The 13,223-nt window shown below is 59.0% G+C and overlaps 2 protein-coding genes and 1 long non-coding RNA gene across 4 annotated transcripts; all 3 read right to left on the bottom strand.

Moving 5' to 3' along the window:
* Nucleotides 1-23: 23 nt before the first annotated feature.
* Nucleotides 24-245, bottom strand: HRURF (HR upstream open reading frame). The gene has a single exon (XM_045286552.1). It carries the CDS (start codon nt 129-131, stop codon nt 27-29), a length of 105 nt encoding a protein of 34 aa, XP_045142487.1. The 5' UTR covers nt 132-245; the 3' UTR covers nt 24-26.
* Nucleotides 246-249: 4 nt separating this feature from the next.
* Nucleotides 250-2,785, bottom strand: LOC123521279. The gene is made up of 3 exons (XR_006679748.1): nt 2,700-2,785; nt 1,989-2,104; nt 250-457 (listed from the first exon to the last, which is right to left on the bottom strand). It is a non-coding gene; the product is annotated as an uncharacterized LOC123521279 (long non-coding RNA).
* A 4,513-nt stretch (nt 2,786-7,298) lies between these two features.
* REEP4 (receptor accessory protein 4) lies at nt 7,299-10,843 on the bottom strand. Of its 2 annotated transcripts, none has more exons than XM_045286768.1 (8): nt 10,595-10,843; nt 9,701-9,773; nt 9,386-9,500; nt 9,179-9,299; nt 8,677-8,790; nt 8,122-8,257; nt 7,845-7,999; nt 7,299-7,755 (listed from the first exon to the last, which is right to left on the bottom strand). In XM_045286768.1, the coding sequence occupies exons 3-8, from the start codon at nt 9,451-9,453 to the stop codon at nt 7,690-7,692; spliced, it is 660 nt and encodes a 219-aa protein (XP_045142703.1). In that variant the 5' UTR covers nt 9,454-9,500; nt 9,701-9,773; nt 10,595-10,843; the 3' UTR covers nt 7,299-7,689. The 2 variants fall into 2 exon arrangements, with proteins under 2 accessions (XP_045142703.1, XP_004707646.1); XM_004707589.2 differs by having other exon boundaries at nt 9,386-9,462; nt 10,595-10,713.
* Between the last annotated feature and the right edge of the window lie 2,380 nt (nt 10,844-13,223).

Here is a 13,223-nt window from a genome sequence, read left to right as displayed (position 1 = left end):
CCTTCCCCCGGGGCGGCGGGGGCGCTCTAGGACCGCAGGTTGGAGGGGTCGGACTCCGGGATCTGCAGGATGCGGCACACGGCGCGGATCGGCCGCACCAGCTTCTGGGCCGAGGCCGTGGGTTGCGCCATGGGACGCCGAGACTCCGTGCTGCGCCGCTGGGAGGGCCGGGCCGGGGCGAAGGAGCGGGTGCCCCCGGAGGGAGAGCGGGAGCCGGGCCGGGGGGAACGCGCGCCCCGGGTCGGAGGTGGCCGAGGGGCAGGGGGAGGGGGTCGTGCCTGGTGGGGAGGCCGATCCCGGGACCCGGGAGAGAGGCACCAGCGAGGGCGCAGCACGGCGCGGCACAGCTAATGGAGGGAGAGCGCGGCGGAGAGCGCAGCAGGACCTCTGATCGCCATCGCCAGACGCGCAACTGAGGAGTGGGGAAGCTGCTCCGCCGGTTTCCTCCTCCAGCACCCTGAGGGAAACAGGAGCCCGTGATTCGGCGGCCCCGCCTGGGCCTGCCCCCTCCCGAGCCCCGGGGGCTTCCGCCAACGCCCCGGCGATGCCACCGGCTGCGCACGGGGAGAATGAGCCCTTTGTTCCCCCCTCCCCCCCGCGGCACCCGGGCGCCTGCCGAGAGAGGCTCCCCTGGGGCAGCGTGCCAGCTTCCCAGCCGCCCCACCCTCCCGTGGGCCCGGCCTCGGAGCCTGGCAGGCGGGCAGCACCCCCACTATAGGTGCCAAGCCCGGGAACTGGAGCAAAGGGCGGGAGGGGCCGGACCAGGCCACGGTGGGGCGTGGTGCCCCCCGGGGTGCTAGGGCGGGGCCGGCTGGGAGGGGGCCGTGCCAGAGCTGGCAGGGGCAGTCGGGTTCTCACGGGTCAGTGATGGGCACCCTGACCGAGGCCAGCCCGGCCCCATGCCTGCTGGACCACTTGCTCCTGGTCCTCTCCAGCGCTGGCACACGGGCACACCCGGCCAGGCTGTGTCTGCCCTGCTTGCTCCTCACCTGGCCAAGCTGCTCACCACTGCCCCTCTGACCCCACCCAACAAACTCCCTCTTGGGGTCCAAGGGTAGACGGTGGGTGCCCTATGTGAGCAATTCCCGGAGGACCTGGGCTCTTCCCCGCAGTTCTTGCAGTGTCAAGAGGTGGTGGGACCCTCTGAGCTGGAGGACCGGCTCCCATCCCAGAGTGTGTGTGTGTGTTGTGGGGGGGGGGGGGGAGGTCCTGCCTATCCCAGGGTTTGCAGGCCCTATGCTGGAGAGCAGCCATGGGAGTGGCCCCTGGGAGGGAGCAGAGAGGAGGAGAGGAAATGGGAAAGCAGGGCACCCTCCACCCGAGGAAGCATCCAGGCTCCTCTGCGGGGGTGGTTCCAGAGCACAGACACAAACAGACAGATTCAAACACACACAGACAGATTCAGACACACACAGAAACCCACACGCCCAACGGGCGCTTCCCTTCCCCTCAGGCACCCACCTCCCCTGGCCTTTCTCTTTCCTCCATCCTCAAGCTTGCCTCCACACAGCCCAGGACAAGGCGTGGGCCCCCTCCCCATCCCCAAGCCGGCTCCTTAAAAAACGAGGGGATAAGATGCTTCCAACTTGGTTCCAAGTCATAGCACCAAGCCAGAGAGAGGGACCAAGGAGAGCCAGGGAGCCTTCCTCCTGAGACCCTGAGAGAAGGCTGGCTGCCTCTCACCCTTGAGGAGTGGAGGTGGAGGTCCTAGGGGCAGTGGGGTGTAGGGGCTGGTTCATAGGACAGGATCTGGGCTGTGTTGGTATAGTTGAATGCCCCCTCTTTCTCCCCCCTCCCCCGAGGTCAGCTGGGTGGCAGAACAGGCTGGTAGGGGCTGTTTCCCTGACCGACTTCACACTCCCTTCTTCCCCCAGGTCCCTTGAGGGGTAGTCCAGACCTCAGCCAGCCAGAAGGAGTGACCCACAAAGGTCTAAAGCAGAGGCAAACCTCACCCCACCCCCACCCCTGTCCCCAACCTCCCCACTCACTATCAGACTGGCTTCAGGGATGAAGATGGTTGGCGGGAGGGAGGGAGTCTGTGTGTCTTCTGCGGCCTCCTTCCTCAGCAGCCAGCAGCTTGTGTAAAAGTCCTGTGGCTTGGGGTCTAAAGGGCAGGACAGAGAGGGGGCCCTGAGGGCCTATCGCTGTCCTCCTTAAAAGGGATGGGGACTGTCTCAGGGGAGCAGAGAAACAGCCACCCCACCCTACCCCAAATTGCCATGTCTGCCATGTCGGTCCCATCATCGGACTAGACCAATTCTCTCAGGACAGGCCCCTGAAATGCCTTGGGGTTCCTGGTGGGTAAAGGGAGAGCAAGGAGCCTCCCCACCTCCCCTAGCTGCCCCAGCCTGCTCCCAGAACATTGCCCCGGGCCCAGAGTCCTTGGAACCGCTGTTCTGTGTCTGAGGACAGAGCAAGCTGAGGACACACACAAAAGACATAAACACAGGAAAAAAGCCACACGAAGCATGGACACAGCACTAAACTCCTGGAACTCCTGGACAAAGGCAAGCTGACCACTAGCCCCGGACACATGCAAGTGGGCCCAGCCCCGGGTCCACACCAAGCCCTCCTGCGTGTGCGCGCACACGCACGCGCACACACACACACACACACACACACACACACACACACACATACATAAACACACGCCGAGAAGCACTGCACCACTCACGAGACAGCTGCCAGCACACCCTTACCTGGGCTAGCACAGTGCCCCTCGGGTGGAGCAGCCCCCTGCCCAGGGGAGGGCAGCAGGCAGGGGCGGGGGAAGGAGCCCCGGAGAGTCAGGCCAAGCTGCCACTAATCCGGGCGGGGAGAGGGGGGGGCACCCACGTCAGAGCGGGGACTGCCGGGTGGAGGGCATCTGAGGACATCCCCTCCCACACACGCGGCCGTCTGGGCACCTAGCCCTACTTCCCCAGCCCCTCCATCCTTCAGACAGCTGAGGCTGGCCTCCCCCCACCCCACCCCCCACCCTGTGGCAATGCCTGGGGCGGGGCATGGGGGGAGGGGAATACCAGGGAGAATTCTCCCAGGACCTGGGGAGGGGGGAGGGGGAAAGGAAGGGAAGTTTGGAGATGCTGAGGGAGCCAGGAGGAAGCTCTGTGGCAGATGCCATCCTCCCCTCAGGCCCACCCACCCACATCCCTGCCCTAATTCCTCTTCTCAGTCAGCACCTTCCTACCTCCCTGCTCCTTCCTCCCGGCCCCCAGCCCTAAAATCTGACCAGCCTGGGGGAGAAGCACCTCCATTCTGCCTAGGTTTCAAGACCTTTTTGCCTAGTGACACCCCCTGTGGACCCCAGCATGTCCCCTGGGTAGTGGGTGCCATCCTCCTCCCTGGTTTCTGTCCCCTACCCAGCTACTGGGTGTCCTACTCCCTGATGCTGGGTGGGGGGCAGGGGGTGAGAGCCTGAGTGCTCATTTCCTCAACCCCCTCAAGGGTGGGGCAGTGCCAACCAGGATGCCCCAACTCAGCCCCAGCTAGGCTGTGTTGAAACAAGAGGCCAATTACGTGGCCCAGAGTAACAGCTAAAAATACAGCAGTGGGGCCATGTGTGTATCGGGCACGTGGAGGCCAGAGCGGGGAAGAGAAGGCCAAGAAATGGATGAGCCAAGGGTCTAGGCGGACAGACAAGGGGGATGAAGAGGCAGAGAGAGGACAGGGACAATTTGAAGGTGCAAGGAATGGGGGGTCAGGGGAGAGGGAGAAGAGAGGACTGAAAATGAAGGAGATATCTGCATCTCAACTTGGAGGAGATGGAAGAGTTCATCAGAAGCAGGCAAGATGCCATGGTGAGCCTTACAGCAGAGCCCAGGACCACGTGGAGGTGCTGCTTCTAAGGGGGCTGGCCTCGATGGATGGTTTCCTCTGCCTACCCAGTGCCCAGTATGGAGTTTAGAACATCAATGCCCTGCCCTGATCCTGCTTAGGGTGGCAGTGGGCACAGTGGTGGAGCTCAGCCCATACCCAATGCCCCAGACCTGGGGATCACATGTACACTTGGCCAGAAATGCCCCAGAACTTGGATTTCTCCTTGCTTCTTACCCACTGGCCAAAGAGCTCCTGGAACCCATACAGCTGCCATCAGCCATTTACAAAATATGTATTACAGAGACTCTGGTATTTTTGAGGTTCTGTGGTGCACCCCAAGAAGATAAAATGCAAAGACCAAAGAACATGGCCGTTCTAACCCTTGAGGAGCTGGGAGCCACTTATGTGTCTTTGCTCTGCCAACAACCATTTGTTTAAGCCTCTCAGCTGTGTGTGTGTGTGGTGTGGGTGGGCCCTGTGGAGTGACTGTTAGGGGAATCAGACCTATTAACGAATGATTTACAAGGTGCTTTGAAACCCTGCCTGGGGAGCAGAGGGGCGCCTCAGAGAGGAGGTGATGCTTGCGCTCAGAGAGTCTTAGAGGATAAGTCAGCCTTCACCACAGAGCCACACACTTACATAAACATCTCACTTTGGTTAAACTATCCTTTGTCCCAGGCTGAGATACAGAAGCGAATAAGCTGCAAATCTGTTCTTCATCACATCACAATGCCGAGGGGGAAGAAGGCACAATGTATTCCAGGCATACCCAGAAGTCTGTGCGAGACCCAGAGTAGGGGCCAGGGAGGCTTTCGGAGAGTTTCTTGAAAGAAGTGATGTGCTACTGGGGTCCCAAAGTCAGAGAGGAGAAGGACAGAGAGTTGGGGTGGGAGCACGTCGCCTGGCAACAGCAGGCAGCCGCTGCTCAAAAGCATGCTAAAGTCTGTCCCTGATTTGGGGGACACTAGCAGTTGGGGTGCGAGAAGGGAAGGCAAGGGGCACCCCAGCACAGTCGGGCTAGTGATTATGAGCCGTGGGAGCTTGTGCAGGGGCCCACGAGTGAGGAGGGACTCGTGGAGAAAGCAGGTCTTGCAGGGTGAGGAAGGACAGAGGGCAGGAGAGTCGTGTAGCCCGAGCAAAGGCCTGGAGCTGGACTGAGTGTGGCGCATCCAGGAGACTGGAAGAGGGCCGCCGACAGGAGGCAATGCTCTGGGGCAGGAGCATGAGGCATCATCAACTCCCGGGCAGCCTATCGCCCACCCTAAGCCCGAGTCCTAGGGATGAGGGCAATGAAAGGACTGGCACCTTACGCAGTTTCAAAGCACCGGCCTTTTTTGGGACTTTGATTTCGCTTTGCCTAGTAACTCGATGCTACTGGGAACCCCAGGTTTTGTTCAGTCTGCTGAAGTGTGCTTCTCAGCCCAGCCCACCCACGCCAAGACGATGGACTCCTGTGCTGGGCAGCGTCCCTCTCAGAAAGGCGGCACACATTGTTGCCTTTGGACAGAGTGCTTCACCTCGCTGAGCCTCAGTGCTGTTGTCTGTACAATGGGTCTAACATTTGCCTCACAGGCTTGTTGGGAAGACTGAGAAAGAACCTCTGCAGACTGCCCGGAGGGTCAGGCAGACATCTGATGTTCGACACAAGGGGCCTCCTGTTCACCCCAGCCTTACACAGTGGGCCACTGAGAGCACTGGCAGGGGTGGTGGGTGAGGGGCAGCCCTGTTCTCTCCTTGCTGGCTGGGCATCCTTGGTCCCACTACCTGCCCGCTGTGCTGGTTTTCCCGCTTGTAAAATGGGAGATGATAACAATAGTCCCTGCACCGGGCAGCTGCTGGGAGGGTGAAGTGGGTCCACCCATGGGGCTTGGAGTGGCGTCTCCTGCGTGGCGGTCCTCACACCCCCCGGGCGAGCCCTTGTCGCCCCGCATCATTAGTAGAGTGCCCTGCCCGGTACTTGGTAAACACTCAAGGGGAAAACGAAAACAAAGCCTCCCTGATGTGGAGTCCACGCTGACCTTTGGCAATCTTCCGAGCCAGGGGATGACTGTGCCTGTGGGCTTCTGAGACGGTAACGCTATATGGGTGTAGAAAGCCCCACCTTTCTCGGGCGAGTGGCTGGTGGTCTCGAACTGCGAACCTTTTGGCTAGCAGCTCAACATGTAACCACCACGCCACCAAGAGGGTCAAGAAAGATTTTCCGAATGCCTAAGCTGGAGAAGGCCATCATGCTTGGTAGAGTGGAGGGGCAGCGAAGAGGAAGGCCCTCAAGATGGACAGACCCAACGGCTGTAACCACAGGCTGACACAGGGGTCATGGCGCGGACGGCGCAGTGCTTTGTTCTGTTGTGCGTAGGATTGTCTTGGGTCACACTTTGATGGCACCTGACAAGTGTGGAGGTGAGGTAACACCTTGCCGCAAGGGGATACCAGGAAGGAAACCAAGTGGCACCCAACACACAGATTAAGCACTCCCTCACCACATAAAACCTGGATAATCCCCACACCAAGAGTTAATCCATACTCTCAGGCCATTTAGGGTGACACCCCTTTTCCCTCCTTCGCATCCAGTCCTCTCCCCCACCTCTTTGCTTAGTGGGAAGTGGGGAGGGAGGGAAAGCATGGTGGTGGAGAGAAGAGCTGCTCAGGACCCAGCAGGGAGGCCGGAGTCCTGGCTGCCCCAGCATTAGAACAGGTATGGAATGGAGCAGCCCTGCCGTCTGTCTGGGTATCCAGAGAGCAAAGGACCAGCTGAGCAGAGTCATGGACGAGGCAGGGCAGAGGACCAGCCCAAGTGGTGCATCTGTCACCCTCCAGTCCCAGAGCTGCCAGGCGTGGCAAAGAGAGGCCCTGGCCTGCTTCCAGATCCCACCCCCTTGACCTGGAAGCTGGGGCCAGCTCAGAGCCAGGCAGCTGCTGCCCTCTCGTGGCTATTCCACAGAGGGACACTGCTTCCCCTTTCCCAACAGTTACAGGAACTCCATGCTCAATGGCGGTTGAGATACTTGGAGAGCCCCGCCCCCCACGCCAGGTTCATGGAGAAAGGTCGCCTCAGGCTCAATCTAAGGAGTCCATAATGCATAGTGGTTGCATGTTGGGCTCCTAACTTAAAGGTCAGCAGTTTAAAACCACCAGCCTCTGCACAGGAGTGACGGGCTCAGAAACACAGGGGCAGTTCTACCCTGTCCTGTAGGGGTCACTGTGAGTCAGCATCGACCTGGTGGGCCAAGGACATCATGCTAACAAACGTGCTTCCTCAAACACCTTCCACACTTTTACCATCACTGGCTTCTCCTTGAAGCTTAACCCTACAGCCTCTGACACAGGATTCCGCCTCAGCGCTGTTCTCAGTCTCATCTCCTCCAGAAGCCGGTGGGCCGCTCCGAGGCCCATCCTTTCAGGCCGAGTGGCCAGCCCACAGCAGACGATTCGGTAAGTGCGTAGTGTTTGATGAGAGCGAGATGCACACCGGGAGAAACAGCATGCTTTTATGTCTTTATTTACAAAACGTTCACGGGCCTGATCTCACTCGCCAACACAAAACATCCAACCCAGACAGGCGCAGACACACACAGACACACACACACAAGGGCCTAGGAATAGGCCAGTCAAGTAGTTAGAGTGAACTCCACTGGGTGGGCTTTGGTTTCACTTGAGAAGGGGGGTTGGGTGGGTGGGGGCTGGTCCCAAGCCCAACATAGGTGGAAGAATGAGGAAGGCAATAAATAGAGCCCCGGGCCAGCCTGCTTTCGTAGTTGTGGATCCATGCTGAGTCGGTGGATGCAGGCCGGCCACAGGTGCGGGCAGAGGTCCCCTTGAAACGGCCTCCACCTGCAGCAGGGCTTGAGGTTAGACTGGACTGGCCTCCTCAGACTAGCTGTCTACGTCCGAAGGCAAAGCCTTTCTCCTTGTGCGCACCTTCACGGAGCGTGAGGTTCCCTGGGGGCAGAGAGCACAGGCACTGGGCGATGGCTGGCTGGAACAGCTGGGGCCGCCCACTGCCCGCTCACACCTTCCTCGCTGCTGACCTCCCGGCCCAGTGGCTTCCTCTTGATCACTCGCAGGCTCTGGCTGCGGCTCAGAGGCTTCTCTCGGGGCCGCGCTGCCGGCTGGGGGACAGTCTCAGTATCCGACCAGCACTCATTCTCTGTGTCACTGTCCTGAAGGCGCCCTGCCCGGTACCCTGTGTGTGGAGGACACGGTGGCCTGGGTGAGGGCAGCTGCAGGCCCAGGCCCAGCCAGCCCTCCTCCAGCTCTGGGGAAGCCAAGCCTCCAGGGCAGCTTGGGGTGCCTCTGTCCACTCACCGATGGGGGGTCTCCGGCGGGGCACCTGGTCCTCCAGGTAAAGGGGATCTTGATAGGTGGGGGCAGAGGTGTCGGGGATGGAGCGCAGGTCCTGCATAGAGAAGCTCCGCAGCCTGCCAGCCAGGGCACCCTGACTCTGTTGGGGGTGGGGTGGGGGTTAGGGGGAGACGACTACTGGATCATCTGTAGGGGGTGGGGCGCTCCTAGCAGGACGCTACCAGGTGAATAGAGGGCCCAGTTGAGAGTGATCTCGGGGACACAGGACTCAGAACTGAAAGGAACTCGGCAGTCATCTAGCCCCAGGGCATGGTGGCACCAACAGGATGGGACCAACCGGAAGAGCAATCGACTCACAGCCAGTGCTCCAGTCAGGAAAGCCTATACTCCCAGCCCCACGCTCTGATCCATACCCCACCTGTCCGCTCCTCAGCCCCATTCCCTGGCAGACAGGACAGCTGCTGTCTCTCAGCTCCCTGACACAGAGCTGGAATCACCCAAAAGACCCAGCAGGGTGGGGTGGCGGGGCTGCTGGCTGGAGGGCCGGGGACCCAGCACCTTCGTGGCAGCCTGCACGGCAGCCGAGGCGGCCATGTTGAGGCCCCGCTTCCCAAAGCTGAGCATCGTCTCGTAGCTCCGCTCCTTGGCCTGCACGATGTAGCTGTCGATCTCCTGCAGGCCCAGGCAGGAAGAGTTCAGAGGGCAGTCCTCCACACAGGCCCCCGAGGAGGAAGTAACTGCCGCGCCTCCCGGGCCTCCCCCCAGCCACAAGGCACCAGCCACAGGCAGGGGCCAGGAACCCACACCGAGAGTAGGGGTTCCCAGCTCCCTCACCTACCCCCACATTCTCAAAACAGCTACCCATTACAAAACTGAGGCCATCCTTATGCACCCCCTGATTTGAGGATCATGACTGATAAGGAAGGTTCGTCCCTGTCCTGATTCCATAATGAAACCGTGACAGGGCCAGGACCGATCAGAACTTGGGTGTCTCCAGTGTCCACAACGCACCCTTGGCCTGCTGCCCCCCAACCCCCGGCTGCCCCCCACCCCCGGGTACCTTCTCATGGCGGGACAGGGATGGGTGGACAAACTTGCGGTAAAGCAGGCTGGCCCCCTTGGTGTAGGGTGACAGCAGCCACAGCATAAAGGCCATCTTGATCTCATAGTAAAAAGGGAACCTGCAGGAGCACCGAGAGCAAGATGAGGTGGGGAGCCAGACCAGGTGGGCTGCCCCACCCCCCAGCCCACCACCCCACCAGTGTACCAGGAGATGAAGATGTCCGTGAAGGTCTCCAGGGACATGAAGAGGGCAAAGACAATCCAGTACATCATCCAGCGGACCTGTGCAGGATGGCGGGCAGAGTTCTCCCTGGCTGGCCCTGGAGGACACCCATGAGTTCCTCCCCAGCCATCCCAGTGCCTGGGCCAGCTCCCCTCACTCCCTCACTCCCACCCACAGGAACGGGGCCTTCCCTTGCTTCCCCTTCCACTCAGGACACCCTCATCTTAGAGCTCCCCCAGCTCAGTTACCACGACCTGTCAGCCCACCTCCCCTGCCTTAGCCGACCCCTGCACGCACATATTCCCGGATGTTCTTGGTCTTCACAGCCTTGTAGGAAGCGTATGCCGGGTACAACATCCCGAACACCAGCCTGGAAGAGCATCCCAGGGCATAGAGGCAGTCTGTGAGGGGCCCTGTGTGCCCCCCACCCCCTGCCAGGCAACCTCTCCCCACCCCCCACCCCCAATGGGGTGCGAGGAGGCCCTGTTTTTCCCGCTTGGCTTGCACAACTCGCACCTGAGTCAATGCCCTGGAGGCCACCACCCCACCCTGTTGTTTACAAACATCCCAAGCCTGCCTGGGCCTGCACCAGTGGCCCATGGGTGCCTGGTGGCGAGCACACAGCCATTCAATGGGACTGGGTAGGAGGCTGACTGTCGTACCCTCCCAATTGGGAAGCAATCAGGCCCAGGGCCACCAGACCTGGCACTGCCAGGATGCAGACAGGGATAGTGCAGCCAGGTGCCGGAGCACTCAGAGGTGACGAGCCGGACAGAGTGGGGAGGCTAGGCCAGGAGGGTGAGTCACGTGACTGCTCAGCTCCGGAGCAGGCACCTGGATTCCCCGCCCACAGCATGCCACAACGCCTTGTTTGCCAAGGGACTGTGGGCCAGCCGGCGGCTCTCTACCACCCCCGCCCCCCCTCCCCCCACCATTCTGCAATGTGAGTGCTGGAAGGTCGCCACTATCCAAGTAGGCCGAGGGGGTGCGGGGGTGGGGTGGGGGGCACTTAGCACGTGCTCCCGAGAGCCCGCCTGCAGACCTTCAGGTCCGTTAACCCTTGAGATGAATGGGGGGAGGGGAGAGTAGGGGTGTGATGGAGCCCAGAAATCCCTTTTTCTGACATCCCAGATTCCACCCCAAGGGCGGGCTGGCACCGGGAGTGGGGGGAGTTTAAGCGGCCATACTCACACTACCAGCCGGCAGATCATCCACGACACCATCCTGCCAGCCGCGGGGGCGAGAGGACACGCCCCAAGAAGGCACCCAAGAGGGACGATCACGCGGGGCGCAGGTGACCCGGGGATCCAGGGGTATGCGGGAACCGGCGGGAGCGTCCGGCTGTCCGTTAGCGGAGTCGCAGCCCGCAGAGCCCTGGCTCCCCCGCGCGGTGCCGGGGAAAGGGGAGGCAAGCGGCAGGGGGACCAGGCAGCTCGGCGGCAGGAAGCCGATTGGGGAGCAGGGGAGCCGACGGCGTGGTTCTCTGCCGCGCCTCCCAGTCAGTTACGGTTCCGATCGGCACTTCCTGCCTCGGAGAATCGGGCTCGCGGCCCGTGCAGGGGTGGCGGCTCGCGGCTTCAGCTCGTACGGGTCCCCGAAGTCCCGGTGCTCCCGGCCACCAGCACCGGCCTCGGGGGCGGAGTTTACAACTCACTTAAAAGTTGCAAGGAACTAGATTCCGTCCAACCCCGAGTCTCGGGCGCTTGGCGCAGGCGCAAAGCGGTCCAGGGACGGAGGCGGGGCCTAGGTGTGGGCGGTGAGAGTCCTGCCCCTTAAAGGGGCGGTGCGCACCGACCTCGCGGAAGGAGTCCGTCGGCAGAATTATCCTTTCTGATCCGAAAGATTGGAGAGAAAAAGTGCACTAGACAGGAAGAAGCAATTCTGGATTTCATAGATTTCGCATCTCATCACTAGTTTTTCTCAATGCCCTTCCTGCTTGCCTCATTTGTTCTGCATTAGAGCTTAAATAGGAGCACCCCATTTGCAGAAGGCTATGGATGACAGTGAAAACTCAAAGCTCCGTTTGTGGTAGTCTTGCTGACCATTAACCAAGAATGTAGGTAGTCTTGCCTCAGGCAGAGTGCTTTAGAAAGTGGATTACCTCCACTTCCTCTTAAGCAAGCGCCGGAAGGGGCTGTCTCTTTTAATGGCTTTCCTGGGTGCGTCTTTAATGGAGGTCTCCTCACTCAGAACCCTGTTAGGGTCCCATAGTCATGTATCACCCATCACTGGAGCCCTGACTGTCTTGGTCTGAAAGCCCTAGTCCAATCTGGTAAGCTCTTCTATCTAATATTCAAGGGTAAAAATATAATTTAAGGAGAATATTTATTAAGTCTTAAAAGGGGCAAGGGAGCCAGTCAGGGTGCAGGGTAGCAACAATGAAACATACAACTTTCCTCTAGTTCTTAAATGCTTCCTCCCCCCACTATCATGATCCCAATTCTACCTTACAAATCTAGCTGGACCAGAGGATGTACACTGGTACAGATAGGAAGTGGAAACACAGGGAATTCAGGGCAGATGATCCCTTCAGGACCAGTGGTGAGAGTGGCGATACTGGGAGGGTGGAAGGACAGTGGGGTGGAAAGGGGGAACTGATTACAAGGATCTACATGGGGGATGGACAACAGAAAAGTGGGTGAAGGGAGACATCTGACAGTGTAAGACATGACAAAATAATAATAATTTATAAATTATCAAGAGTTTATGCTGGAGGGGGAGTGGGGAGGGAGGGGGAAAATGAGTTGATATTAAGGGCTCAAGTAGAAAGCAAATGTTTTGAGAATGATGATGGCAACAAATGTACAAATGTGCTTGACACAATGGATATAGATTGTGATAAGAATTGTATGAGCCCCCAATAAAATGATAAAAAAAGTGGGGGGACGAGGACAAGGCAAAGACCCACATACATCATCGGATGAGGGAGGCCAATTAGCAGGACGTGAAAATGGCACCTGAGGATCCGTCCTTCATAAGGACTCCCTTTGATTGCAAAACAGGCTTCGGCGTGAATTCTTTCCTCGTGCAAAGCCAAGAACTGAGGTGTGGGGAGAAAGAGAGGGTCCCCCACAAATCAGCACAGGTCCGGTAGGCGCAATTGTACAGCGATAATAAGTAAAGATTATAGTGAAGTTGTGGAGAGCACGAGAGGTAGAGGAGTCAAGTAATGGAGTCAGACACAATTCATGGTAGCATGCTCACCTCAGCCCCCCTTGGTGGTCCACATGGGGGGAGCCCGGCCAGGAGAGCAGGAGAGCCCTCAGGACCGAGAATTGGGGAGAGCTTTTTCTTTATTGCTAACCAAGCATTATATCTCTTTAGGGGCACATGATTACAGGTAACCACACGTCACAGGAAGGGGCAGTACAATGGGCATACACATTGTAGGAAGGGGATCTATGATAGGTATAAGCGTAACAGGAAGGGATGAGCTAGCGGTGTGCCTATAGGAATGGGAAGGTCTAGGGGTATACGTGTGACAAGATGGGCGCACCCTAGATTCATGATGGTGGCCTAACCTTGGTCATCCTTGGTCAGGTTTGACCTCTCTGGTGTCTCCTACAAGGAAACAGACAACCACTATCCTTATCAGAAGGGAGTGGGCCCTACTTGTTGTGGGATAAACAGTGGTGTCTGCTTGCTCCAGATGTCTGATAGCTCTTAGGGAGAATGACCCCCAATCTACTCCTGATGACCTCCAAGTGTATAGTCATTCTCAAGCAGCTAAGTCTGGCATATATTTGGGGGAGACAACTTGGGAGAAATCCTTCTGTTTCCCATACTCAGGTATTACCCACTCGAGAAACCTCACAGGAGT

This window comes from Echinops telfairi, unplaced genomic scaffold (genome assembly GCF_000313985.2).
Source record: "Echinops telfairi isolate 266 unplaced genomic scaffold, ASM31398v2 ScPeMD7_9;HRSCAF=40, whole genome shotgun sequence".
NCBI lineage: Eukaryota > Metazoa > Chordata > Mammalia > Afrosoricida > Tenrecidae > Echinops > Echinops telfairi.
Note: the sequence above shows the minus strand (reverse complement) of the source record. Positions and strands in the feature narration are given on the sequence as shown.

What these genes read in the sequence shown, in the direction of transcription:
- REEP4 (XM_004707589.2), bottom strand. Translation starts at nt 10,626, where the DNA reads ATGGTGTCGTGGATGATCTGCCGGCTGGTAGT. An exon ending in CCCTGTCCCGCCATGAGAAG is followed by an intron (nt 8,791 to 9,178) that starts GTACCCGGGGGT and finishes CTGGGCCTGCAG; the next exon opens with GAGATCGACAGCTACATCGT. An exon ending in GGAAGCCACTGGGCCGGGAG is followed by an intron (nt 7,756 to 7,844) that starts GTCAGCAGCGAG and finishes CTCTGCCCCCAG; the next exon opens with GGAACCTCACGCTCCGTGAA.
- HRURF (XM_045286552.1), bottom strand. Translation starts at nt 131, where the DNA reads ATGGCGCAACCCACGGCCTCGGCCCAGAAGCTGGTGCGGCCGATCCGC.